Source organism: Cetorhinus maximus, chromosome 3 (assembly GCF_964194155.1).
Source record: "Cetorhinus maximus chromosome 3, sCetMax3.hap1.1, whole genome shotgun sequence".
Taxonomy (NCBI): domain Eukaryota; kingdom Metazoa; phylum Chordata; class Chondrichthyes; order Lamniformes; family Cetorhinidae; genus Cetorhinus; species Cetorhinus maximus.
This window is the reverse complement of record NC_135881.1, coordinates 198,496,654-198,524,027: the sequence shown is the minus strand read 5'-3', so window position 1 is coordinate 198,524,027 and position 27,374 is coordinate 198,496,654. Positions and strand designations below refer to the sequence as shown.

The 27,374-nt window shown below is 40.7% G+C and overlaps 1 protein-coding gene across 6 annotated transcripts; it reads left to right on the top strand.

The window, feature by feature from the left end:
• Nucleotides 1-269: 269 nt before the first annotated feature.
• On the top strand, nt 270-27,374 carry ssr1 (signal sequence receptor, alpha). 6 transcript variants are annotated; one of them, XM_078539562.1, is made up of 10 exons: nt 270-449; nt 10,732-10,850; nt 11,866-11,977; nt 14,415-14,542; nt 15,905-16,039; nt 16,179-16,255; nt 18,490-18,568; nt 21,004-21,097; nt 23,794-23,808; nt 26,309-27,374. In XM_078539562.1, exons 1-10 carry the CDS (start codon nt 377-379, stop codon nt 26,371-26,373), a joined length of 897 nt encoding a protein of 298 aa, XP_078395688.1. In that variant the 5' UTR covers nt 270-376; the 3' UTR covers nt 26,374-27,374. The 6 variants fall into 6 exon arrangements, with proteins under 6 accessions (XP_078395688.1, XP_078395686.1, XP_078395689.1 ...); XM_078539560.1 differs by having other exon boundaries at nt 11,866-11,992; XM_078539563.1 differs by lacking the exon at nt 23,794-23,808.

Sequence of the window (27,374 nt, the reverse complement as noted above, 5' to 3'; positions counted from 1 at the left end):
GCATCCCCGCAGCGTCAAAAATCCCTCCGACCGACTCCACTATCGCGATTGGGGGCGGGTGGAAGATGTTTGGCTCCCCCTCCCTCCCCTCTCCTCTCACTCTCATTTTTTTAATAAACAATAAAGATATCAATTTTTTCACTCTTCGTCGGGCTTATTTAACCTTCCCTCATCCAAACCAAAAAATATATTTATATATTTTTTAAAAGCGCACTCTGCAAAGTCGTTGACCTTTCCGGGGGGGGGGGGGGGAGCGTGACCTTTACCCCCGCGCCGCTTGGTAGAGGTCCCCGGATGGAGACAGACGCCATTCGGAGCCGGATAGAGACGGAGTGAGAACAGCTCCTTTCCACTCCCCCCAACCACCACCACCGTCATGGGCAGGCTCCACAACCTCCTTCTCTTACTGCTGTTGGCCTTTCCCCTCAGCCTCTTCCAGCAAGGCCCGGGTAAGAGAGTCAGACTGGAGGGGGAAACCCCATTGACTGTGTGTGTGAGAGAGAGATGGGGGAGGGGAGGCGGCTGCTGCTGCTGCTGACCTGGCGTTCATTCACCGGCGGGCTGCAGGCTCCATTTTAACCTGCAGTTGCTTCTATCTTACCTGGAACATCCCGGCATGGTTTTACACGGGTGTTTAAGGTTGGATTTTAACGCTGTGAAAGGGGGGGGAGGGGGGGAGTTGCTGAGCTTTACATGCGCTGCCAGGTTAGAGCTGACGTGTCAGTAAGTGTGTACTCCCTGCTTTTATTCTTACTATGAAGGGCTGATCTCAGCCAGCAGGGCACTCAGTAACCTCCACCTTTTATTAAGTTGTCTCTTTAACCTGCACTGACTCGTATTCAAGCCGTTATGTTTAATTTTCTGCGATTTTTAATTCAGCTTTTTTTTCACTTTCTTGAGATGCTGAACTCCATCATCATCTTCGCCTTTAAATTCGCAAATGAAAGTTTTTTTTTAAATTGAAACCTCTAATATGCTCTCATGACACTTCAGTAAGGGCTCCTTTGCAATTTCAGATTTATATCTAATCTTCCCTCCTTCGTTTCCCTGCCCTCTGACTTCAGCCTTATGTACATCACAACATTCATTCTTCCAGTTGTGGCACAGGCTTCGACCGCCTGGATCTTTCTCTCTGGAATTTCACCTAGGAGCTCCTTCCCTTTGCCCTCTATTCACTTGGGGCTAACTTCTCTCCTTTTTAAAATTATCCTCAAAATTTAACTCTGAGGTTTCAGCCGCACTGCTAATCATTCCACAGTCTGGCTTGTCATCCACATGCTAGGAAGTGCTTTTTATTGAAGGTGTGACCTTCATGTGAGCCGTTCGGTAGTACAGAACTTGAGTATTGCTGATAAGAGACATGTCGAAGTTTTTCATCTTGCACTCATCAGGGCACTTCACAAGAATACCAATATAGGGGGAAGGCTACAATTTATACTGGATTTGAAGAGTGTTGATTGGTTAGCAAGTGGACTCTGGTAGAGGCGTTGCCATGGAGAATGCACGAGTGATGGTGACTGATAATTAACTGCCAGACGTTGTTTGAAATTTAAACCAAGCAACTTGACCCTGATTGGTCAAGGCATTGCCCTGTGGAATGAGTCAGTGAATGATGTATGTTTCAGCTAAACAAAATAAGTGATAGTGTGTGCATGTTCTTTCTGTCTGAAAAAAACAGGACTGTATGTGTTAACATATATGTAGTTCCAGCGCATGCAAATGCGCCACATTGCAAGTCCGGCTGACAATTTTAAGTTGGTTGTCAGCGTAATTCTTAACTCACTGACGATTATTTAGCAAATGTTGTCCAATCGTGGAATCACATTTAATGTTGAGCACTGTTTTGAGTTTTTCAAGCACGGACTGGTTGTGTACGGCCTGTGCCTTGCCTGTTGCGAACCTGTTAGGAAAATATAATTTTCATAATATTATTGGAATTTATTATAAAGTAGAGTAATAGTGAGGTCTGTGTCTATGTATGTGTGTGTCTGTACGTGTGGGACATAATTGAATTAGAGACAGCTGGTCTGAAGGCTTTGATGTAAGAAGAGAAGCTAGGTATGAAATGCTAAATAGGTAAACAGGGATGAAGTTTTAGAATGTGAGCTGTAAAGGGCATGTTTGCATTTTTAAATAAACCAGTGTAGCTTGAATTCAAAAGAGGGGGTAAAATGTTTCATCTAGCCAGGAGAAGTTAAAGTATTTATTTTCCCCAAAGATTACTGGTAAAATTGGTACTATGATAGATTTTATTATTAGAGAGGTAGTGTCCAAAGACGTAGTGGAACAATGGGAATTTGGATTCAAAGGGGAAAATATTTGCAAAGGAGAGAAGGCTGTGTGCAAGGGAAGGCATTTCATAAAATATAAAACAAGTGTGAAAAGCCTCAAGTTGCTGCTTACAAGGAACCAAAGCTGAGGAAAAAGTCACTTTGAATTCGACTGTCCAGGGTGTTTGCTTTGCCTGGGTCTGTTTAAATCTGTGTTTTACTGTTGCCTTAATGGAGGTGTAACTGGGAGTTAGATTAACTAGGGGCGGGGCTAGGTGTTATCATGGTAGTAAATTGTAAACCTATGCATATGCTTAAAATAATTTTTTTAAATTAATAAATGTTTAATTTAGTTTTGTAAGAAACCCATAAGACTCGGTGGTCTTATTACTACTGAATTCGAGGCACGCATCTCGAAATAAATACAAATTGTAACATAGTTGTGACAGTTATTTCAAGTTTCCCTCTGGGATTTGAACAGCTCAGCATTTACCATCCGCTGTGCCATAACAAACCGCAGCTGGGACATGCTGTTTGATACGATCTGCCAGTCTTTGGGGCATATAGCCTACATACCTAGCAGCACACTGGCACTAATGCTGATTGGCACATACAGCTTAAATTGTTTTCTGCTTAAATTGGTATTCTTGTGAAGTGTCCTGAAGAGTGCAAGATAAAAAGCTTCGACTTGTCTCTTTTCAGCAATAAATGGGAGTTGTTATCCATGCAGGGATACAAACTAATGGCTCCCAATAGATTTTACTTGCACTGTTAAGCTGAAGTTCAGGTCTTCCACAAAGAAGAAAGTCTGATGTTCATAATCTGAAATGAAAATAAAAATTGCAGTAGTGGTCAGTCATTGTCAATAAAGAGGGTTTGGTATATCCTTCTTCAGTTAGACCATAAGACATAGGAGCAGAAATTAGGCCAATCGGCCCATCCAGACTGCTCCGCCATTCAATCATGGCTGATAAGTTTCTCAACCCCATTCTCCCACCTTCTCCCCGTAACCTTTGATCTCCTTACCAGTCAAGAACCTATCTATCTCTGTCTTAAATAAACTCAATGACCTGGCCTCCACAGCCTTCTGTGGCAATGAATTCCATAGATTCACCACTCTCTGGCTAAAGAAGTTTCCCCTCATCTCTGTTCTAAAAGGTCTTCCCTTTTCTCTGAGGCTGTGCCCTCGGGTCCTAGACTCTCCTATTAATGGAAACATCTTCCCCACGTCCACTCTATCCAGGCCTTTCAGTATTCTGTAAGTTTCAATCAGATCCTCCCTCATCCTTCTAAACTCCATCGAGTATAGACCCAGAGTCCTCAAACGTTCCTCATATGTTAAGCCTTTCATTCCTGGGATCGTTCTCGTGAACCTCCTCTGGACCCTTTCCAGGGCCAGCACATCCTTCCTGAGATACGGGGCCCAAAATTGCTCACAATATTCTAAATGTGGTCTGACCAGAGCCTTATAAAGCCTCAGCAGCACATCCCTGCTTTTATATTCTAGTCCTCTCAAAATAAATGCCAACATTGCATTTGCCTTCCTAACTACCGCGTCAACCTGCAAGTTAACCTTAAGAGAATCCTGGACTAGGACTCCCAAGTCCCTTTGCACTCCAGATTTCTGAATTCTCTCCCCATTTAGAAAATAGTCTATGCCTCTATTCTTCCTACCAAAGTGCATGACCTCACACTTCCCCACGTTGTATTCCATCTGCCACTTCTTTGTTCTAATGAAAAATGTAGAATCATAGTCATTATGGCACAGAATGAGACAATTCGGCCCAATGAGTCCATGCCAGCTCTCTGTAGAACAATCTAGCCAGTTCCAACTCCCGCACTCTATCCCTGTAGCCATGCAAGTTTATTTCCCTTGAGCGCCCATCTAATTTCGTTTTGGAATTATTATTCATTGTCTCTGCTTCCAGCACCCTTGTAGGCAGTGAAATTGGTACCCAAAACGTTGACATCTTCAAGATGCTGACTGACCCACATTTGTATTTCCTGCCTTTTCCATTTTTATTGCAAATCTCAGAAAAATGCTTTTTTGATTTAAAAACGAATAGTGAATGCTCTTTAGCCACTGCAAGAAAGCTGGACTGTGAACATTGAGGGAACCATAGAAGTTTACAGCATTAAAGGAAGCTATTCAGTCCATTGTGTCAATGGTGACCCTTCTTGAACAACATAACACTAATATCACTGCCATGCTCATGATCCACGCTCATGTACAATCCCCATAAAGTGGATTTATCCACTTTGAACTGTAATGCCTTGTCATTGACTTTCTCACCAGAGGAATCTGCTGATGCAGGTCCGTCTTAATTTATGTTTTGAAAACTTCTCTCAAACCTCGATTTTTCCCTACAGTAACTGAACTCATTGTGGTATCTCAACTATCTCCTTGTAATTAGTTTTTTTATCCTTGGTAGCTTAATGAATCTACATTCTCTGTGACTCTCATGCTTTCTAAAATGGGTTGTCCCAAAACTAGAGATCTAATATTAAGATATTTATCATTGCCTCTTCGATCTTTAACTTAATTGGGGAAAAAACTCCGAGGCTCTGTTGTTTAAACCCCCAACCCTATTGACTTTTCCTTTATTTACTTTCCCTCACGTTTTTAAAGAGTTCTTATTTAAACGCCTGGCTCTGTTTTCGTTAACACCATTCAGCACTTTTTTGTATTGTATGTATACATGTGTACTTACATTCTTGTTTTGCCTCCCAAGATGCATAACTTCAGCAGGTGGACTCAAGGCTCATTAAATTCAAGAAACTTTATTCAAAAATGAGTTGAAAGCTCACCAGGAATTAAAATTCCAGTAGAAGCTTTGTTTGGAATGGCTTTTTGATTCCTTCAGGACATCCTGCAGGAACACAGAAAGCCAAAAGCAATGATGATAGGTTGCTGCTCTCTTAACAAGATTCTGCATAAAAAGGGAAAGGAATAGAAAAAAAGTGTTCCTCTTTGCCATAGGCTGATGTTTCGAGCAGTAACATTTCATGGGTATGATGGCCCATTTTGGCGCATTTCGATGGGAAAAATGCAAGAAGAGATCAGGATTTTGCGATAGGAAAAGTATGAGGGGCAGCAGTCACCCTAGGTTCCTTGAAGCCCTTTCTTCAAACCACCTTAACATTCACATGTTTTCTCTCTTTGTATTTCTGACTGCGAAAATCTCATGGAAAACTGTTGTTGCGAATATTGAGAAGTCACCAAGGATCCGGGTGATTTTTCCTTCAGATGCCCAGATTTGTCTTTGAAAGCGTTTCTTCATAAATTCAAAGATGAGATTTGAAACTTGTGCAGTCACTGAGGCCATATTCAGAATACTGTATGCAAGTTGAGTCACCCTGCCTCCATTGTGAAAGGTTTATAAGACACTAGTCAGGATAATTCCTAGACAGACACTGTATATTGTTTCTAAAGGCTCATGGAGCTGAACTCTTCCACTGGCGAATAAGTTGTGAGGACATCATCTTTGGATAAGATGAGATGAGAAAGCATTTTGTTTCCTTGGTCTCCCTTGAGTGAGGGTGCTTGGAATAAACTAGGTGTGTGTAAACCTTTTCGTCGTTGTGGGCTGCTTAGTTGCTTACCGTAATGTTTCAGGGGCTGTGTTTCATCAGTGTTACCCTTGACTTGCATTTCTCAAGTTTCTGATACTAACCGATCTTGATGCTGTGATTGAAGTTTGATCCACCACTCGGCAATAATGTAGAAGAACTTCCCTTTCCACCCATTCAGGCTCATGAACCAGACAGGAACGCCAGTAGGATCAAGTTGCCTTGGGGCCCCTGAGCCACATATGGCCGTGATTTGGATCCCCTTGAACAGACAACCAGTACTTTTTTTTAAAAAAAAAGCTATATAGCTAAAAACTGAATAGTATCTAATTAGGAGCAAGATTTCTAGTTGTAAAGAGAATTTTCTGCAGTCCCAGGCTGTTTTTGGCCTCTTGATAGTGTGGAGGAAATGATTTGTGGAGTGTGATCAGCATTGTAGGATGTCTGTTTTTTGCTTGGCTGTGATGGTGGGAAAATCTTTACAGAGCTGTATTTCAGGTGGCAGCAGTAGCTAATTGAAAGAGTTGAGCAGAGTCCATGATGGTGTTAACAATTATGATGTTTATAAAATTGTTTTGGGACTGTCTTTAATTTAAGGTATAATGAATGGGGTCATGTGACCTGTTCTGAAGTCTGCCCGACAATAAGCCTGGGCAGTGGGCGGCTTAATTGTCAGAGATTAAAGGGGGCCCGGATTGTTTTACTGGCAAGAAAGTGCAAGATGTTTACACTTGGAGATGATGGCAGCAGCTTGTGTGCTCACAGTGGATATACTGAGTTTCCAAAGCCCCAGAAATGTGTTCAGAATGTTGGATTGGAAATGACTTCTTTAAGTTGCCCTTTTACTTCTAAGATATTTAAGATAAAAGAGTTGGCGTCTCAAAGATAGAAAATCTCCATTTCCACCTGGATACAAGGCCCATGTGATTTGTGTTGCCAGGGAGATGGACTTTGAGGGGGAAAGGGTCTAAGATATCCCTGAAAACCCCCCCGACAAGGTTAGTCTGCCAGGATCCGGGAGAGCAGCTAGAGGCAGCAAATCGCCGTGGTTCACCATGCAAGAATGCGGTGGGAACTCGCGCTTGGATTGAAATAAAACACTAGAGGAAGAATCTCGCGGTGGGGTGGGGGGGTCCTCATTGTGAAAGACTATTCTGGGGTTAAACGTTCCCAGGCTGAAAAAGGAAAAGAACAGAAGTAGACCCTCGGGAGCTAAGAATCAACTTGGACTAGATCCAGGAAAATTGAATGCCTACTTAAAAGGACGGTATAAAGTATATCTGTGAAATGGTTTTCAGTTGTGCTAAAATAAAAAGAGAAATACTCTGTTTTGTGCTGTTAAAGTATAAGTTGCCTACAAAGATGGTGTTTAGAATTAGTGCTTTTAGTCTTTTGTTATAGTAAAAAATTTTGGAATGTGAAATCTTGTCAACTTTTAGTTATTAACTGGCAATTTTAATTTATTTTTAAAAGTTATTGGTTTCTACAGAGACCGTAACAATGGAACAAACTAGTGAATGTCAAGATGTCAAGGCTTTGATCAATATGAATGGTCTTGTTGCATGTGCTTTGTTGGCCTGGGTTTCTTGGACTGTTACAAAGCAACAGCTCTTGCCACTGACCCCCAAGAAAGTTGTCCAGAGTGTTCAAACCACATTGATTTGAATCTGGTGCCAAGCAAAGGGAAGCTTCAGGTGTCCAGCAACAGTGATGCTATTGAGCAGGGTAAGCAGCCATATTCCCGCAGGAAGTAAAATGCTCTGAATTTTTCACTTATTTCACGATTTGAACATATAGGGTTAAGGGAGAGGTTCAAATACAAAACATGTTAAACAATTTTTTTTTTACCATGATGGAGAAGTTTGGCATTCTACAGATATAAAATTAGCTTTTCATAGAATAGTTGCAGCTCAGCAGGAGGCCATTTGCCCCATCGTGCCTGCTCTGGCTCTCTACAAGAGCAACTTATCTACTCCTCCACCTTCAATTTTTTTCCTTTTCAGATAATTATCCAATTCTCTTTTGAATCTCATTATTGAACAGACCTTCACCACACCCTTGGGCAGTGCATTCCACTAACCACTTGCTGGGTTGAAAAAACCTCATGTCACTATTCCTCCTTTTACCAGTTACCTTTAATCTGTACCATCTGGTTCTCGATCCTTGCACCAATGGGAACAGTTTATCTCTATCTACTCTGTCCAGACCCCTCCTAATTTTGAATACCTCTATCAAATCTCCTCTCAACCTTCTCTTCTCCGGTCCCAGCTTCTCCAACCTATCTACATAATTGAAGTTCCTCATCCTTGGAACCATTCTCATGATTCTTTTCTGCACACTCTCTCAAATGCCTTGATGTCCTACAGTGTAGTGCGCAGTACTGGACACAATATGCCAGCTGAGGCCAAAACCAGTGTTTAATGCAGATTTATCATAACTTCCTTGCTTTTGTATTCTTTGCCCCAGGACCCCCATATGTCTTGTTAGCTGCTTTTCAACCTGTCCTGCCACGTTGAATGATTTCTGCACTTTTACCCCCCCCCCCCCCTCCTCCAGTACCTCTGCCCCTGCACCCCCTTTAGAATTGTACTCTTTATTTTTTGTTGTGTCTCCACGTCCTTCCTGCCAAAATGAATCATTTCACACTTCTCTGCAGTAAATTTCATCTGCCGTTGCTCTACCCATTCCATCAACCTGCCTTATCCCTTTTGAAGTTTATCACTATCCTCACAGTTCACAATGCTTCTAAGTAATTGTGCCCTGCACATCAAATTAATTAAGATATTATCAGGAAGAGCAGGTGTCCTAACACAGATGTAAAAGGGAAAGCCTTTGTCAGTTTAGTTGGGAGGGTGGTTGATGGAGGGCATCTTTGGAGAAGTGCAGAATTGCTGAGAGCCTTCTGGCTTTCAGCTTTAAACTGCACATGTGCAGACTCCAGACCTTTGATAGTTTGAGAGAAGTAAAGACAGTGACCGCTGACAGCTTTGCAATCATTGCTACCACAAAATCTGGGCCGTTATGCTTTTTTTAGATCTACAAATAATTTTATTTTTGGAGGAATGGTTATCTTTACCAAGTTCCTTGTGCAAGAAGACGCTTTTGTAATCTTGGTCCTGTTAGTACTGGATTCATAATGTTTAATTCTCCAATTCCAGTGACATTTGGTCTGAACATTTTGTTGCCCTTCCTTCAAGGAAGGAAAACTGCCCACGGACTTGCTAAACATTGAGGCAAGTTTAGTCATAACTTCCTTAAATGTCTTTTTAAAAATTTCACCAGCTGCCACCTGATTCGAAGACTGGTTATCTCTCCCAGTTTCACTACAGAAAGTAATGGAAAAACGATTTCACCAGGCCGCATCTAAACCAACCTAGTCTCCTTGCTTTAAAGCCCAACCCTTTGGTGAAAAGTTCCCAAATGCAATAGTATATTTTTGGGTTTGAAGTGACTATGTGATACTTAAATTGCATTCAGCATGAATTTGTCCAGCTTTAAAATGGAGCCCTGCTGGTTTTGCAAGTGGAATTTTGTTTGTTACCTAAGTCTTGCTAGGTTTCTGCTGCGAACCTGCAACTTGCACTGCTCTAATCACCTGACAACTGAATCAAGTCTTTCCTGTTTTCCTGGCCATGTTGTTGTGCCACATGCTGTACCATTTATTGGTATGGCGTGGGTTCATCTTCAGAGTTTCTCAAATGATGTGCATTTTATCAAGAGTTAATCAGAAACCCAAAGGAGGAACAAAATTATCATGGAATAATTGGGGGAGGGGAAAGAAGTGAGCGAATGCATTTCTTTCTACCTTTATTTGCTTTGAAATGTGTGATGGAATGTATAGCGGTACAGATACAGGGCTTTGAATCCGGCAATCTTGGGACCAAGCCCATGACGGATTTTGGAACTTGCCAGTTTTCGGGAATAAAATCAGAACACCTTAATTCGAATCTGAACATTTTAATTCAGTGAATAGAGGACACAGGAAAACCAACTGATATGATTATAAAGCACTTTAGGTTAATGTCACTGCTGATATTCACTTCTCACGCATTGGATTTGATAGCATCTTGCATGCCCCTCCCACTTCCCTTCATCAGTGCACCTTGTTTAAAATGAGAGTCAATCAAACTCCCCTTTCAATCAAACCAGTCGAACTGAAATGATGTAGTTGTAACTGAAAACTTTGTTTTTTTTATTCATGCAAGGTTTTACAGCCCTCTTTAATAACTCTCTATGAACTGACTTGGGCCAGCTGCAAGAGGGCAACCAATGGCTATGGAACTTCAAGGCTTTTGGGAATCGAGTACAATGTTTGAATTTAAGCCTGTGGTCTTAGTGGCGTCAAAACTCAATACTGTAGCAAGGATAGGCATATGTCCTGATCCCAAAAACAATACATAGCTAAATATTCTACCTCATTGGATTCTGCAAGAGTCTTTTGTTCCTCCTGGGTGAGTTCAACTGTCCCTGCCATATCTGCACTGGGTTGAGTGGGGCCATGGTTCGCTGGAGCATAGGAAACATCAGGCGCACAAACCCGATCAGTACTCAACAACTCCCCAAACCTTTTCAAACTGGGTTTGGGTGGGGGGGGGGGCGTGGTTTGCTGGAGTACAGGAAAACAATGGTGTTCAGATGCCACTGGTCTTCAGGTAGCCAGACCTGAGGTGCTGTACCTGTAATTGCTTGGATTCATCAACAATAAGCTTGTGCAGAAATTCCCACTAATAATTTACACACCACTGAGGAAATGAGAAGCAATTGGCGCATTTAAATATGCACTAAGTTTAAAACTTAAAATAGCTTTCGTCTCTACAAAGTTTCAGTCTCTAAATAGAAAATATCGTTTGTGGAGGTGACTAATGTACTCTTTTTTTTTGTGTGTCCATAGGTGCAGGACTTTTAGTTGCTGCAGATGATCCAACAGAGGATGAGGAAGGCATTGATGATTCTGTGGTGGAAGATGAAGATGATGAAGCGGAAATAGAAGAGGATGAGCCAACAGATGTTGTGAGTCCTTTGGTTTTGGTTCAAATTGCAAGATGCTAAAGCTCCACATTCCCAGTGTTTTCAATAGTACATTTTAATAGTTTCCATAATGCTCCTGTTGTGCAGTACTGTTTGATGATGTAGAATTGAATTTTGGTTGAGTTTATAGTGCATTCTGTGCTGTGGGATTTCACAGTGGATTGAGTTTTTATTTAATATTCCAGGGAACGGATTTTCCTTAATTGACATGGATATTAATGAGTACATGCTCCAAAATAAGTGGCTTTTATTGTATATTTATGGGGGAGATGGTGGCATAGTGGTAATGTCGCTGGACTAGTAATCCAGAGGCCTACGCTAATTCTCTGGGGACATGGGTTCAAATCCCACCAAGGCAGCTGGTGGAATTTAAATTCAGTTATTAAATCTGGAATTGGAAGCTAGCCTGATGGTGACCATGGCAACTATCATCGATTGTCATATAAACCCATCTAGTTCACTGCTGTTCTTTAGAGGAGGAAATGTGCTGTCCTTGCCTGGTCTGGCCTACCTGTGACTCCAGACCCATGGCAATGTGGTTGATTCTTAACTGCCCTCTGAAGTGTTCATTTCAAAGGCAATTGGGGATAACAACAAATGCTGGCCCTCATCCCATGAAAGAATAAATAAACCTTGTTTTCTTCGTTACTCCTGCCATTTCAGTTGATTCTCACCTGATTTGTTTTAATCTCTCTAACTGATTTACGATTTTAGATGTTAACTTTTGGTCATAATTCAAAATGCTTAAACTATGGTACCTAGCAACATTACTTTAATTTATAGCATAATTGAGCGCTCATTTCTATTTAACAGATGCTTTACAAGGTAGTTTTTAATACTTTTAACTTGTATTGAGTAAAATCAGTCAGGTACTCATTGTTCACTTCTGAGGATGTTCTTGAATCACAGAAACTTGTGCATATTATTGGGCAATTTCAAAAGCTGGAACTAATCTGTCCTAAAGTTTTGATTTTTTTTTTGTCTATTGTGGTAATAGATGGAAGATGAAAAAGAAGAAGAAGAAGAGGAGGAAGACGACGACTTGACATCTGGGGAACCAAAAGCTTCTCCCAATGCTGACACAACTATTCTGTTTGTGAAGGGAGAAGGTAGGGAAAACAATTGTAAGCATAAAATACATTACTAAGCCATCTAATCTACAAACCCCAAAATATAGTGGTGTTCAGTTTACAAATCTGATAGGAGCAACGCTGGTCACACTGAGTTAACTGTCCTGTTTTATTTAAATGCCTATTTTACATCCCTTTTAACTCCTGCTGAGTGATATTCCTTGGCTGGAAACTAGGAATGTGACTTGCTGGGCTAAATCTCAAATACATCGTTGTTGAGTTCTTCAGAGCTTTGGATTCCATGTCATTATGCACATTCTCTCAAACTGTGGCTCAGCGTTAGCACTCTCGTCTCAGTCAGAAGGTTGCGGGTTTAAGTCCTTCTCCAGAGACTCGAGCACAAAATCCTGGCTGGTATTCCAGCACGGTACTGAGCGAGTGTTGCACTGTCAGAGATACCGCCCTTTTGGATGAGAGATTCAACTGAGGCCCCGTCTCTGCTCTCAGGTGGATGTAAAAAGCCCATGGCATTATTCGAAGAAGAGCTGGAGTTCATCTTGTGCCCTAACCATTTTTTTCATATCACATTAAAATATATTATTTGATCATTGTGGAATCTTGCTGTGCGCAAATTGGCTGCCATGTGTTTAAGATTACAGCAATGACTACACTTCAATAGTGACTACACTACCAAAGCACTTAAATAAAAAGAGAAAATGTGGGAACCACTCAGCTGGTCAGCAAGTATCGGTGCCAAGACTGTATATGTTTCACATTGATCTTCTTTCATCAGAACTGGAAGAAGTTAGAGTTAACTGTTTAAAAGCAAGTGCAGGGCCACAGGGTAAAAAAGGGAATGGGAAGGAAAGAACAAAGGCAAAGATCTATGATGGGGCCTGCAGCCTTTTACACAGTCGATCATACCATCCTTCTCCAACGCTTTTCTACTGTTGAGCTGTTGAGTCCTGCTGCTCTCACCTGCTTCCCTTATTAGCTATCTAATCGTAGCCAGAGAATCATTTGCAATGGCTTTTCTTCCTGCACTCTCATTATTACCTCTGGTGTCACCCAAAGATCGGTCTTTAGAACACGCCCCCCCCCCCCCCCCCCCCCCCCGCCCCATTTCTCAACTACATGCTGTCCTTTGGCAACATCAGCTGAAGACACAGCGACAGTTTTCATGTGTACGCTGACAACACCCAGCTCTAGCTCCCCACCACCTCTCTGTTCCTCCACTATTGCTAAATTATCAAAGTGCTTATCCTACATCCAGTACTGGATGAGCAGAAATTTCCTCCAATTGAATATTGAGAAGACTGAGGCAATTGTTTTCGGTTCCCACTCCAATCTTTGTTCCCTAGCAACTGACTCCATCCCTCTCCCTGGCAACAGTCTGCGACTAAACCAATCTGTTTGCAACCTTGGCGTCACAGTTGATCCTGAGATGAGCTTCTGACCTTATTTATTCCATCATTAGTACTGCCTATTTCCAGCTCCGTAACATTGCCTGGCATCACCCGTGTCTCAGCTCATCTGCTGCTGAATCCCTTAGTCATGCCTTCATTACCTCTAGACTCATCTATTCCAACACACTGCTGGCTGGTCTCCCACATTTTACACCCCATAAACCTGAGGTCATCCAAAACCCTGTCCATACCTTAACTTGCAGCAAGTCCTCTATTCTGCTCCAGCCCCAGGATCTTTGGGATATCTGCAGTCCTCGGTCTGGCCTCCTGTGCAACCCCAATTTTAATCACTTTACCATCAGTGGCCGTGCCTTCAGTTGCCAGGCCCTGAAGTTCTGGGATTCCCTCCCTACACCTCTCCTCTTAACCTTGCTTTCCTCCTTTAACGTACTCCTTAAAACATACCTCTTTGACCAAGCTTTTAGTCATTTGACTTAATATCCCCTTAGTTTGGTGTCATACCTTTATAATACTCCTATGAACTACCTTGGGATATTTCGCTATGTTAAAGGCACTAAATGAATATAGTAAAACAAAGTGCCGGGAAAACTCAGCAGGTCTGACAGCATCTGTGGAGAGAGAAAAGCAGAGTTAATGTTTTGAGTCCAATATGACTCTTCTTTGGAGCTGAAGAACACCTCAGTTGGACTTGAAACATTACCTTGTTTCTCTCTGCACAGATGCTGCCAGGCCTGCTAAGGTTTTCTAGCATTTTCTGTTTTCCTCAAAGTTACTAAACTGGCTAAAAGTGCTTTGAGACATCCTGCTGGCTTTTCCTCATTGCCATGTGTCACAGTGCTACTTAGTGTGTTAATTCATTCAGTACATGAGACTGTCACAGATGGGTAGAAAAATGCGATTCATGACTGATCCACATAAATAAACAGACGTATGTGACCATATCTTCTCCTTCCCTCACAAGAGGTCACTGCATATTTGTTGGGGAGAAGAAAGGGGGGAGGTTATTGTATTGGTCTTTTCTTTAATGTTCATTCTTAACTGTCTTTTAGATTTCCCAGCTAACAACATTGTGAAATTCTTGGTTGGCTTTACCAATAAGGGCAGTGAAGAGTTTGTTGTGGAATCTTTGGATGCCTCATTTCGTTATCCTCAGGATTATCAGTTCTACATTCAGAATGTGAGCCCTTCAATTTTTTTAACAATTCCTAATGACCACGTTAAATTAAGTGCATTTTTTATTTATTCTTTCATGGGATGTGGGCGTTGCTGGCTAGGACATTATTTATTGCTTTGAGAAGGCAATGGTGAGCTGCTGCCTTGAGCCACTGCAGTCCTTGTAGTGTAGGTACACCCACAGTGCTTTTAGAAAGAGAGTTCTGGGATTTTAACCCAGCGACAGTGAAGGAACGGTGATATATTTCCAAGTCGGGATGGTGCGTGGCTTGAGGAAAACTTTGCAGGTGGTGGAGTTCCCATGCATCTGCTGCCCTTGTCCTTCTCAGTGGTAGAGGTTGCGGGTTTGGAAGGAGCCTTGGTGCTGTACGTTTTGTAGATGGTACACACTGCTGTCACTGTGTGTCTGTGGTGGAGGGGGTGAATGTTTATCATGGTGGGGTGCCAGTCAAGTGGGCTGCTTTGTCCTGGATGGTGTCATGCTTCTTGAGTGTTGTTGGAGCTGCACTCATCCAGGCAAATGGAGAATATTCCACCACACTTCTGACTTGTGCCTTGTAGATGATGGGCTGGCTTTCGCGAGTCAGGAGTTGAGTTACCCTGCACAGGATTCCCAGCCTCTGACCTGCTATTGTATCCACAGTATTTATATAGCTGGCCCGGTTCAGTTTCTGGTCAATGGTAACTCCCAGGATGTTGATAATAGGGCATTCAATGATAGTAATGCTATTGAATATCATGGGGAGATGGTTAGATTCTCTCTTATTGGAGATGGTAGTTGCCTGACACTTGTGTGGTGTAAATGTTACTTCCCACTTGTCAGCCCAAGCCTGGATAATGTCCAGGTCTTGCTGCATATAGACATGGACTGCTTCAGGATCTGAGGAGTCACAGATGATGTTGAACGTTGTACAATCGTCAGCGAACATCCTTCCACTTCTGACCTTATGATAGAGGGAAGGTAATTGAAGTAGCTGAAGATGGTTGGGCCTAGGACATTACCCTGAGGAACTCCAGTCATGTCCTGGGACTGAGATGGTTGGCCTCCAACAACCACAACCATCTTCTAATATATTTGAAAACTTTTAACTGATTTAAATAAAATCAGATTGGTGGCCACGTAATCTTGATTTTTACCCATTTCAGAAGCTGTTGAAGGTGGAATGCAATGTGTTCTCTAGCACTTCATTCAAACCTTTATTTCAGCAGTTTTCTCATTTAACTTCTTTGTCCAACATTTCAACTTCAATCCTCTGGATGCGGGCTCTCCTGTAGCAGTGCATATTTACTGGAGCAAAAGCTTTATCAGTTAATGCAGAATAAAGTTAAACTTTGGTTAGAAGTAATGTGAGTGCCTCTTTTGCAGTTCACAGCATTACAGCTGAACACATTGGTGCAGTCCCAGCGTCAAGCTACGTTTGAATATTCATTTATCCCTGCTGAGCCCATGGGCGGCCGACCATTCGGATTGGTAATCAATCTCAACTACAGGGATGCCAGTGTAAGTGCTTCCATCTCGATCTTCTTGGGGAGGTTGGCGGTGGGTGGGGGGTGGGGTGCGGTTTGTGGGAGGTGGCTAAAGTGTGCTGTGTAACTTGGTTACTGTATCTGGATAACTGACTCTTGCTTTTCTCTTTTAGAGCAATATTTACCGTGATGCTGTTTTCAACCAGACTGTTACCATAACTGAGCGAGAAGATGGGCTGGACGGAGAAACGTAAGTGTTCAGGAGAGGTTAATGTATCCCGTTTCTCAAGCCGAATTATAGTGATGATTTTTGGAGTGAAGTTGAATGCCTGATGCACGGTGGCTTGTTATAATTTCAGTTATTAGTATTGTGATAACTATTATCGTGGAGGTGATTTATCCCTGTTTTTTTTGTTTGCTTCCCAACACTTCCAATTTTGTGAACAAACTTCATCCGGTGTCTTCTGCAGGCATTTTGAACTGGTTTGGAGGTTAAAAACCTGGAGTCATATAAAAGGCAATTGGGTGTTCTGTTCTAGGACGTTTTTCAGCCTGTAGTTAATTTTTTTTAATTCATTCATGGGACTTGGGTGTCGTTGGCTAGGCCAGTATTTATTGCCCATCCCTAATTGCCCTTGAGAAGGTGGTGGTGAGCTGCCACCACCACCACCAAAACCCATCATTCATGTTTATCTTATGGCTATAATATTTAATAAGCCCATTCAGATAGAATAGTTTTTTGATTCTGATTAATTTGCTCAATCACATATCTAAGATTGTACCCATTTGCATTTAGGCCTGTCAGTAAAAATACATTTTTACACATCGCTGTTAATTAGAATAGCTAAAATTGTTTTCTTTTTAGGGAGCAAGCCATGCGTAATGCCTTTCCCTAAAATTCAGTCACTTGCAATGTGTGACTTTCAAAGGTGCACTTGAATGTCCCACTGCAGGATACATTTTTAGTTAAATCATCCCAATCCAGGTCATAATTGGACGTGTCCAGTCTATTTAACTTGAAAGTGTTTGACTGCTTCTCTACAAACTAGTCTGTTTCCATTTAATATCTCTATTTTGTAGTTTTTTTACTCTCGGAAGTCACTTCAGCTTGGAACACATGGTATAGTTTAAAATTTTTGCTATGTAATTTTGATCTTTGCCAGACAGTTGTTTTTTTTATTCGTTCATGAGATGTGGGTATCGCTGGCTAGGCCAGCATTTATTGCCCACCTCTAATTGCCCTTGACAACTGAATGAAATGACCTAGCAAGCCAGAGGGCATTTAAGAGTCAGCCACATCACTGTGGGCCTGGAATCACATGTAGGCTAGACCAGGTAAGGACAACAGATTTCCTTCCCTAAAGCACATTAATGAGCCAGATGAGTTTTTGCAACAATCGACAATAGTTTCATGGTGATCGTTAAACCTTTAATTCCAAATTTCTTTTTATTATTGAATTTGGATTTCACCATCTGCCATGGTGGGATTTGAACCTAGGAAATCGGGGAAACCCCTGGGTATCTGTCCAGTGACAGTACCACTACGCCACTGCCTCCCCTAATGTCATATTCCATACGCTGTGTAGGAAGAAGGCTGCTTAATCTTAAAGCTTGTAGGCAATTTTAATTTTTAAATCTTTTTCCCCCAAACTCGTGCCACAGTAGTTTGTTTGGACAGCCTTGAGTAATGTTTTAACTCGGTTACACGATAAAATTCAGTGAGTAGGAAGCTATGGACTAGCCTATCTAACTGAATGGAAGATTGAAATTCCTATTTCATACTTAAAAGCAATCAATGAAACGGACATTTAGTTACTTATTCCCAATACCTTCTAATTCTTTCCAAATGTCTGTAGGGTTACTGCTACTTGTCAGGCAGTAATTAAGTCTCCATAATTCACAATGTTTTTCAGTAATCTTTAATTTATGACAATACAGGCATACAGTCTTGTTAAAGATAATCTCTTAATGTGAGTTTCACTGAGTAGGAGCCTATCCATTTATGTGAAATTGATTATATTCTGTGAAAATACTCGAGTGGCACTTGCATAACACCTTATCACAGCTTGAACTTGATTTCTAGAGCAAACGATATGTTCTGCAATAGGCATATGCTTGTAAGATGTTTTCAACCATGGAGTCCTTCAAAGTATTACAGATACCATTTGTGGGGGGGGGGTATGCACTCAAAATCTCCCACCCCACACCCCCTGACTATGGATAGACTTTTGTCAGTGCTACTGTTAACTGACTGCTGAGAGATGTGTAAGAGCAGCAGTGAGATGACAGAATCCTTGGGTGGATCCCACATTCAACCGCCTTGTGTGGATGTCGTTCCTGATTTATCTGGAGTAGAGCTCCGAATCTGAGGGTGTTGCATAAATTTTTTTTCCTTCTGTCTAGACTGATGCATTTTTTTCTAAACTAAAGCTGTCTGCATTTGATCCAGGTACAGAATTTAACACTTAACACTTGAATTTCTAGAATCTTCTTGTACATGTTCCTGACTGGTCTTGGTTTACTTGTTGTGGTTGGTATCCACCAGCTCCTAGAATCTAGAAAGGTATGTAAAATTTGCTGGAATTAGTTTCTGATGCATTTCCTTTTGGCCATCCCTTTATGAATTTCTTGGCACCTGGAGTTTGGTCTAGGATGCACAGTACTACTACCTTAACCCGCATTTCTTCTCTAGAGAACAAGTGTTGAAACCTAAAGTGGCCTCCTATGACACTATAATCTTTTGCATGTTGACACAATGCTATTAATTTGACATGTGATTTTGGTTACAACTATAGATTTGTTTTTTTTTTATAGCAGGGCACTTAGAACGTCTTAACGCAATGAGGCAGAGTCAACAGGGTTTTGTAAAAGGGAAACAGTGTTATATTGTTTTTTTAAAAATATATAATGTTATATGTTAATTTATCAGAGTTCTTTGAGGAAGTAACAAGTAATGTGGATAAAGGGGGGGGACCTGTAGGCGTGGTGTACTTGGATTTCCAGAAGGCATTTGACAAGTGTGCTACATCAAAGGTTACTACACAAAATAAGAGCTCATCGTGTACAGGGTACCATTTAGCATGGGTCGAGGATTTATTAGCAAACAGAAAAGAGAGAGTAGGGATAAATGAGTTTTTTGAAATGGTAACATGTAACAAGTGGAGTGCCACAGGGATCAGTGCTGGGGCCTCAAATATTTACAATCTATATCAATGACTTGAACGAAAGGACTGAATGCATGGTTGCTAAATTTGATGATGAGAAAGAGAGAGGTTGAGTGAGTGGGCAAAAATCTGACAGATGGAGTATAATGTGGGAAAATATGAATTTGTCCACTTTGGCAGGAAGAATAGAGAAGCAGGATATTTTTTAAATCGAGCAAGTTCGCAGAATTCTGCAGTACAGAGGGATCTGGGTGTCCTGGTGCATGAATCTCAAAAGGTTAGTGTGTAGGTGCATCAGGTGATTAGGAAGGCAAATGGAATTTTGTCATTTATTGCAAGGAGAATGGAAAATAAAAATAGGGAGGCTTTGCTGCATTTGTGAAACCACATCTGGCGTACTGTATACAGCTTTAGCCTCCTTATTTAAGAAAGGATATAATTGCATTAGAAGCTGTTCAGGGAAGGTTTACATGACTGATCCCTGGGATGAATGGGTTATCTTATGAGGAAATATTGGACAGGTTGGGACTGTATCCTTTGGAGTTTAGAAGAATAAGAGGTGACCTTATTGAAACATATAGGGTACTGAGGGGACTTGACAGGATGTCAAGATGTTTCCCCTTATGGGAGAGACTGGAACTTGGTGAGACAGATTACAAATAAGGGGTCTCCCTTTTAAGACGGAGATGAGATGTTTTTTATTAGGGTCATTAGACTGGAATTCTCTTCCCCAGAGAGCAGTGGCAGCAGGGTCATTGAATACTTTTAAGACTGAGTTAGATAGATTCTTAACTGATAAGGGAGTCAAAGGGTATAGGGGATAGACAGGAAAGTAGAGGCCACAGTCAGATCAGTCATGATCTTATCAAATGGCAGAGCGGGCTTAAGGGGCCGAATGGCCTACATTTGTTTCTAATTTGTGTGTTCGTATATATTCCACAAAGGAACTAAAACTTCATACTATACTTGACCATGTAGAATTCTTTGTATCGAGCCTAATTTTGTCCATTTTCTTTCTTTATGGAAAAGTTATGGATTCAGGCAGCAAAATAATATTGCAACATGGTACTAGTATTTTTAACAAGTTAGTAAATTTATCTATTATGATTGACTTTCAGAGCTTGCACTAGTTTAATGCAAATACTTATTTCAATGGAGGAGTATTTGTACTACTTTAACATCCAAGTACTTGAGATAGGCAACTTTACTTCGTATAATGTAGACATTTACTTGTTAGCCAGCAAGGAGTGGGCAGTTTGGCCATAAGGCATTTTTGACGACTTCAACATTCAGACTTCTTTCTACAACAATAAGATGATGCTATTAAACGCACTCCCCACCATATGATTCAGATTCTAATCTGAATTAAGTAGGATAAATGTGAAATTGCACCCAGGCCCCCATCGGTCATGCTGCTGAACTCTCTATTAAGATGCAGCACAATTGCCTTTTTTCTTTTCCTTATCATCTGTTCAGTCCCCTTCTGTCCTAGTTGGCCACACTGGGAACCCTATAAACCAGTACTTTTATTTATGCAATGCATCAAACTTCTGTGCCACTTCACCATCCCTCAATGTTTTTAACACAATCTGAAGAATCACAGAATTTTAATGGACTTTGCTGTTCATTTTTAAAATAAGTCTCATGTTTGGTATGCTTCACATTCAGATGCTGTGCTGATTGTCAAGTTGTATGCTCACTTTCACCCTCTAAATTCAACCAATTTAAAATGTCAGCATAAGTAATAGGAGTCTTTTTAAAACTCTTGATAAATTTGTTTGCGAAACTTGCACGTTTTGGTTGCTTTAACATCTTATTTTCTTTTCCCAATCAGAGAAGGCGACCAACTTCGAAAGTAGAGATGGGTACATCTAACCACAATAATGTAGATATGAGTTGGATTCCTCAAGAAACCTTGAATCAAATCAGTAAGTAACTTGCGGGTTAAGAAAAGATGTGAAAATGGGCATACTGAGCCCCAGTTCTTGCGCTTGCATCTAAATTGCTTGGTTGTCTGGCTTTGTTTGGCTTGATGTTTAGGAGTTAGATTTGCGCAGTGTTGACAAGCTATTTAAAGATAATGCTCTTGCTAAACCTGAGACTGACTCTGGTATCATCACTGATCAAGTGTAATACTCGTTTTACACTTGGGCTGATGGAAGGGGACAACTGTAGTGAGAAATCTTTGCCTACGGAATTAGATCCATGGAGAAGTGTGATATAATTGTGTGACTTGAAAGAAACTGTATCATAAATTGACAACCTTTTAATGACTCGTTCAGCTTTAACATTTGGCTGTGCTGAGATTGCACTACAAAGAAAGCTGCAGCACCAAGAGATTTGAGGGTCCTCGTGAATGAATCACAAAAAGCTAGTATACAAGTTCAGGTAATAGGGAAAGCAAATGGAATGTTGACCTTTGAAATAAAGGGAATGGAGTATAAAAATGGGGAAGTCTTGCTAAAACTATATACAAGGCACTAGCTAGACCGCACCTAGAATACTGAACCGTTTTGGTCCCCTTATCTAAGGAACGATATACAGGCATTTGAGGCAGTCCAGAGAAGGTTCACTAGGTTGATCCTGGGTATGGAGGGATTTTCTCATGAGAGGTTGAGTAGGTTGTGCCTGTACGCATTGGAGTTTAGAAGAATGAGAGGCGACCTTATTGAAACACAAGATTCTTAGGGGGCTTGGCAGGGTAGATGCTGAGAGGCTGTTTCTTCCTTCTGGGAGAGTCTAGGACCAGAGGGCATAATCTCCGAGTAAGGAGTCGCCATTTAAGACGGAGATGAGGAGGAATTTCTTCTGAGGGCAGTGAATCTGTGGAATTCTTTACTGCAGAGGGTTGTAGAGGCTGGATCATTAAGTATATTTAAGGCTGAGATAGACAGATTTTTAATGAGTAAGGGAATTAAGGGTTATGGGGAAAAGGCAGGAAAGTGGAGTTGAGGATTATCAGATCAGCCGTGATCTCATTGAATGGCGGAGCAGACTCAATGGGCTGAATGGCCTACTTCTCTGTCTTATGGCTTGAAAGGTACAGTACCCCAAATCTGGCACCTTTTGTTATCATGCAGTAGGTTCAGTCACAGAGTTCGATATCAGGTTTATATTCTCATGTAGTATTGATCTTCAGTTAGCAGTTTGTGTCTGGCTTTTTACATTTTGAGGACGTGTCGCCAATCGGGATCAGAGGGAGTAAGCAATGATGAGCTCCTTGTGATCTAAGCCAGAACCTATCCAGAGTGGGGTACAGTGCCTGACCAGTTTGTTGTTTTCTAAAATCACTTTACTCAAATTGATTTACTGTTTTCTTGTGGACATTTATCTGAGCAAGCATTTTTCAAGCTGGCAAAAAGCAGTGTGCAGTAAAGTTCTCTCCTACAAAAATACCTGGTTTTCAGACACCCCTAGTTTTTGGGTAGCTGGATTTAAGCTGCTCTACCTGTAATATACAAGTTGGGAGAGCAGGATGTTTCAGACCACACATATATTACCCTCTTTTTTTTTGTGTCGGGGTTGGGGCCTTGATGCTTAATTCGAGTTGCGCTGCCAATTTACCAGCCAGCTTTTGGTGGGCTATTTGTATCAGTGATAGGGGGTTTTGTACAAGCATGTATTGGTATTACAGATTGTTCAAGTGGCCCTTCTAATTGGGAGACCTTGCTCTGCATCAGAGATGTAACAGCAGGCTGTTGCTGGCTGAATGCAGATGAATCTGTTGCGGCTGCACAGTTGCTTCTGCCCCTGGAGTATTATTTTTTTGGTCAGCATGTTCTTTGTTCAAAATTTGCACACTCATTTTAAGGATCTTTGTGTAAATTCAGTAATTAGTAAGTTTCTTGCACATTGTTTCATACTTACTACTAACCATGTGCAGGGCCATAAGTGTACTGTTCTTATTTGTCTAATTCCTGAACCTTTAAGAGTTAACAAACTGCAACATTAGTAAGGCATGGATTATCAAGCACCACTTGTTTGGGTAAACACCACTAAAAGTATCTTATTTATAAAAGGTCGGTGGTCATTTTATTGGTAGAAATCTTGATAATGTTTTTTTAAAAACATTGGTTTATGCAGGTTTATTAATTTGCCATGTACATGCTGCATTCACAGGGTATGCTGACTGTCCATTTGTATTGTAAAGCAGCAATAACCACAGGGTTTAGACTGACTCTCACAGCCCTCTTGTAGTTTAAATACACACTTTAAGCGAAGCACCATTTTGTCAAGGAAGGAAATTCCGTGCAATTTCCCTCATAGCACACCTGCTTTACTGAACTTAAATCTGAATTGTATTGGAATTGCATGCCAAGTGCCTCCAACCGCCCTCTCTAACTCTGCAGCTTTTAAAAAGCACTTTGAATACAGTAGTTGCTATCACTTCTGCTTTGGACATTTCCTGCTGGTGTGTTCTTATCAATCGTGAATAGAATGCCATTGAAATTGGTTTCCTGCATGTTGGATTGGATGTGTTTCTACTGTAAGTTTGAGAAACATGCATGTTGCTGCTCTCATACAAATCTGCACTTCTGAGTCATTGTTTCAACAAAAAATGGTTTCCAAGACGTTGATTCTAATATATTTGCTATCTTTTGCTTTGCCTTTCTTGTGCCTTCAGTGCAGAGTAGACGAGGTGAGATCAAACGTTTCCATTGTTCATGTATATTTTACTAAAAACTCAAAATTGAGGTTGGAATACTGCTGTTTTATTTGAGTTTTGGGTGGGGTACATGTTAAAATTTTGGATCCACTATTATTAAATGGAGGTGGGATACATGTTAAAATTTTGGATCCACTATTATTAAATGGGGGTGGGGTACATGTTCAAATTTTGGATCCACTATTATTAAATGGGGATGGGGTACATGTTCAAATTTTGGATCCACTATTAAACGGGGGTGGGGTACATGTTCAAATTTTGGATCCACTATTATTTAATGGGGGTGGGGTACATGTTAAAATTTTGGATCCACTATTATTTAATGGGTTTGGAATCCAGTAATGAATATATGACCAAAGGTAAATTATTTCTGTTTTGTATTTTTTTGACCTGCCAATTCTGTATGGTATAGCATATACTTTTATTCAGCATGATCTCTTCCATTTAAGTAAATGAGCATTAGAAAAATTGTTTATTGGTTAAGATTGCTTATTCTGTTATAATGTTTGCAGGTTCACACAAATGCTTTGTGTGAATTAGAATTATGCAGTACTGTGCAATAATGGGAAAAAGCATGCTCACCAGTGATGGTGTCATTGATACGTCAACCATGACTCCATTGGTAGGACACTCCCTTCTGATTTGGAAGGCTCAGGGTTGAAGACCCAATCTCAGATTCAACACAACTCAAGACTGACTCCAGTGCAGTCCTGCATTGTCAAAGATGCCATCTTTTAGATGAAGCATTAAACCGAGGTCCCATCTGTTCCCTCAGGTGGGCATAAAAGATCCCATGGCACTATTTCGTAGAAGAGCAGGGGAATTATCCCTGGTGTCCTGCCCCCCAATATTTTTCTCTCAGATCAGTGATGCATAGAAGTATTATCTGGTTGTTACCACATTGCTTTCTGTGCACAAATTGGCTGCCATGTTTCCTACATTAAAACTGACTACAATTTAAAAGTAATTAATTGGCCATAAAGTGCTTTGGGATATTAGCAAGGTTGTAAAAAGTGCTATATGAATGCCATTCTGTCTTTTTATGGTTCTGGGGCTTCTGATGACACTATGCGGTGTTGGGAAATATTGTAGCATGCTTGGGTAGGGTGAAAAGAGATTAAGCTGAACAAAACTATATATGATATCCTATATTCTAACATTCTACAGATATTTAAAACCTTTTGTCCTTAGTTTTGATGGTTTTACTTTTAATTAAAAGTATATGTCACCATAATTTTAAAAATTGTTTTGCAATATCTCTAGGACTGGCAACAGTTGGAAAATGAGCCCTCCACTTATTCTATTGTCTTTTTAGTGGGACCAACCTTCACAAAACAAAAAGCAAGTGTAAATGGCACTATTTAAATACTGTGGGTTTGACATTGTCTTTGAATACTACAATCCAGTATTGTAACCTTAATTATGACAGTCAAATTTCAGTACCTAGCGGATGTTTTTTGTTTGATCAGACATGCATAGATCTCCCAGCTATTAAATGCTGAAGCCAAAAACCTGTTCCAGGTTCGTGATATTTGACTGTAGGCCTTTGACATTTTTCTACTAACAAGCTTTTGTGGTGATTTAAAAGTTGGGTTTCTGTCTTTCACCCACTTGTTGGCATATTTCTAAATGTTTATTTTGAAATTTCTAATTGTGTTTAGCAACCTGAACTACCATTTTAATATGGATGAATGTGGAGTGAATGGAAAAATTTGTGTTACACTCTCAAGACCATTGAAGCTTCTTTTTGATCTCACTGACTTTGAGATTACAAATGTTTGATCCTGATTTGGTTCGGAAGTTATGATGATACCCATTCAACAAATAGCCTTTCTGCCTAAACAGGGTTCCTTCATCAAATGCAGATGACATACCTGTCAGTTCTTCATCTCTGCAATGCACCCACGAGGGAAGAGGAGAATTACCACACTGCTGCACACTTTCTGCTAGGAAGGAGTGTCATTAGCAGGAGACAGAGAGCAGACTGTGTTTATCTGATCTCTTATTTAACATTATCTTGAGCCTGGGAAGACCAAGACAAAAAATAGAAAGCTACACACCAATTGAATTTTTTTTCAAACATCATAGGTGGAAGGTCGGTTAGCTCAGATGGCTAGAGTGATGCAGAATGGCACAAATTGCACTGGTTCAATCCCCACAACAGCTGTGGTAGTTCATGGAGGCCTGCCTCCTCACCTTACCCCACACTTGTGGAGTGGTGCCCCTCAAGCTATATATAATCAATTGCCCCTCTAATGGAGGGAGATGCCTACGGTCCTTTGTGGACTATGGCTAATTACCTTACTACTTCATAAATTCAAAATCTATGTTTGTCCAATAGAATTGTAGGTGCTGTATTGTCACGTTACATTTTTTAAAATTGTTTTTATACTTGCCTCTCAATTTCTCAATCACTGGACACTCTGGGAAATTATAGCCTTTCTAATTATGTATTAACTTTATTTCTCCACAGACAAAACTTCCCCAAGGAGGTCACCCCGTAAGCGAGCAAAGAGAACTGTGGGATCGGACGAGTAGTAACCTCAGTTTTTAACCTTCAGTGTTTAATCCTGTCCATTTTTTGTTCAGCGGTGGGGATAATGCAGAGATGCCATCTAAACATAGTAACAAAAAAAATCAATGGACTGAGCGGTAGAACCATTTACAACTACATTAATTTTTTTTGAACAAGAGCTTTTCATCAAAATGTACTTGGCTGTACGGAGTTGCTGTTTTTTCCTTTTCAATATATTTTAAGCTTTTGTTTAAAAAGAAAAATTGCAGCTAGTCAATATTTTGACAACTTAATGTGAATGATTCTACGAGAATTGTTTTTGGCTTATGTATACTTTTGCAATGAGTACAAGGAATTGAATTCTGACGGGGAGACTTCTGGCCTTTAACTTTCCCTTAAGATGTCAGAACAGAGAGGAAATTTTAAGATTTGTTATTTCCCTGCACACGCTATTTGATGTGAACATGTTGGGATGTCATTATTTTTGGATTCAAATCTGAAATGGTATTAGCACATACATGGAGCTGTTGCATCATCCTTTATTTTATTACACTCTAGAAGCATTCAGGAGTAGATGCTGTGAAGCCGTGTGTATAGTTAATACAGTTCAGGTAAAAGAAGCCATTGCACGGACTTAAGTTTTTGCTTGGCCATTATAACATCATAGAACAGTGAAAATGTGTGCGTGTTCATCTGGTATCTCAGGAAACTAAACAGGATTGTGATGCGTGTTTTCTAGAGTCAGACACTATCCGAATGAGAATAATTTTGTATGTTTCTGACATGAACTTAGCATTTATGGATATTTGGTTTTGAATGCACTATAGATGGTGAAATCAAAGGTAACTTTCGAAATGGATTATTTTCTTCTTGAACGGCGACCATTTGGCAAAATGTACTTGGACAGAGTTTCGAAAATTCGTGTAGGCATTAAGATGTTTTCAACTTTAAAAATTACTTGGAAAGGAATGGCTGGTTTTAAAAGTGGATGAGAAGACATTAAAGTAAACAAACTGGGTTACTA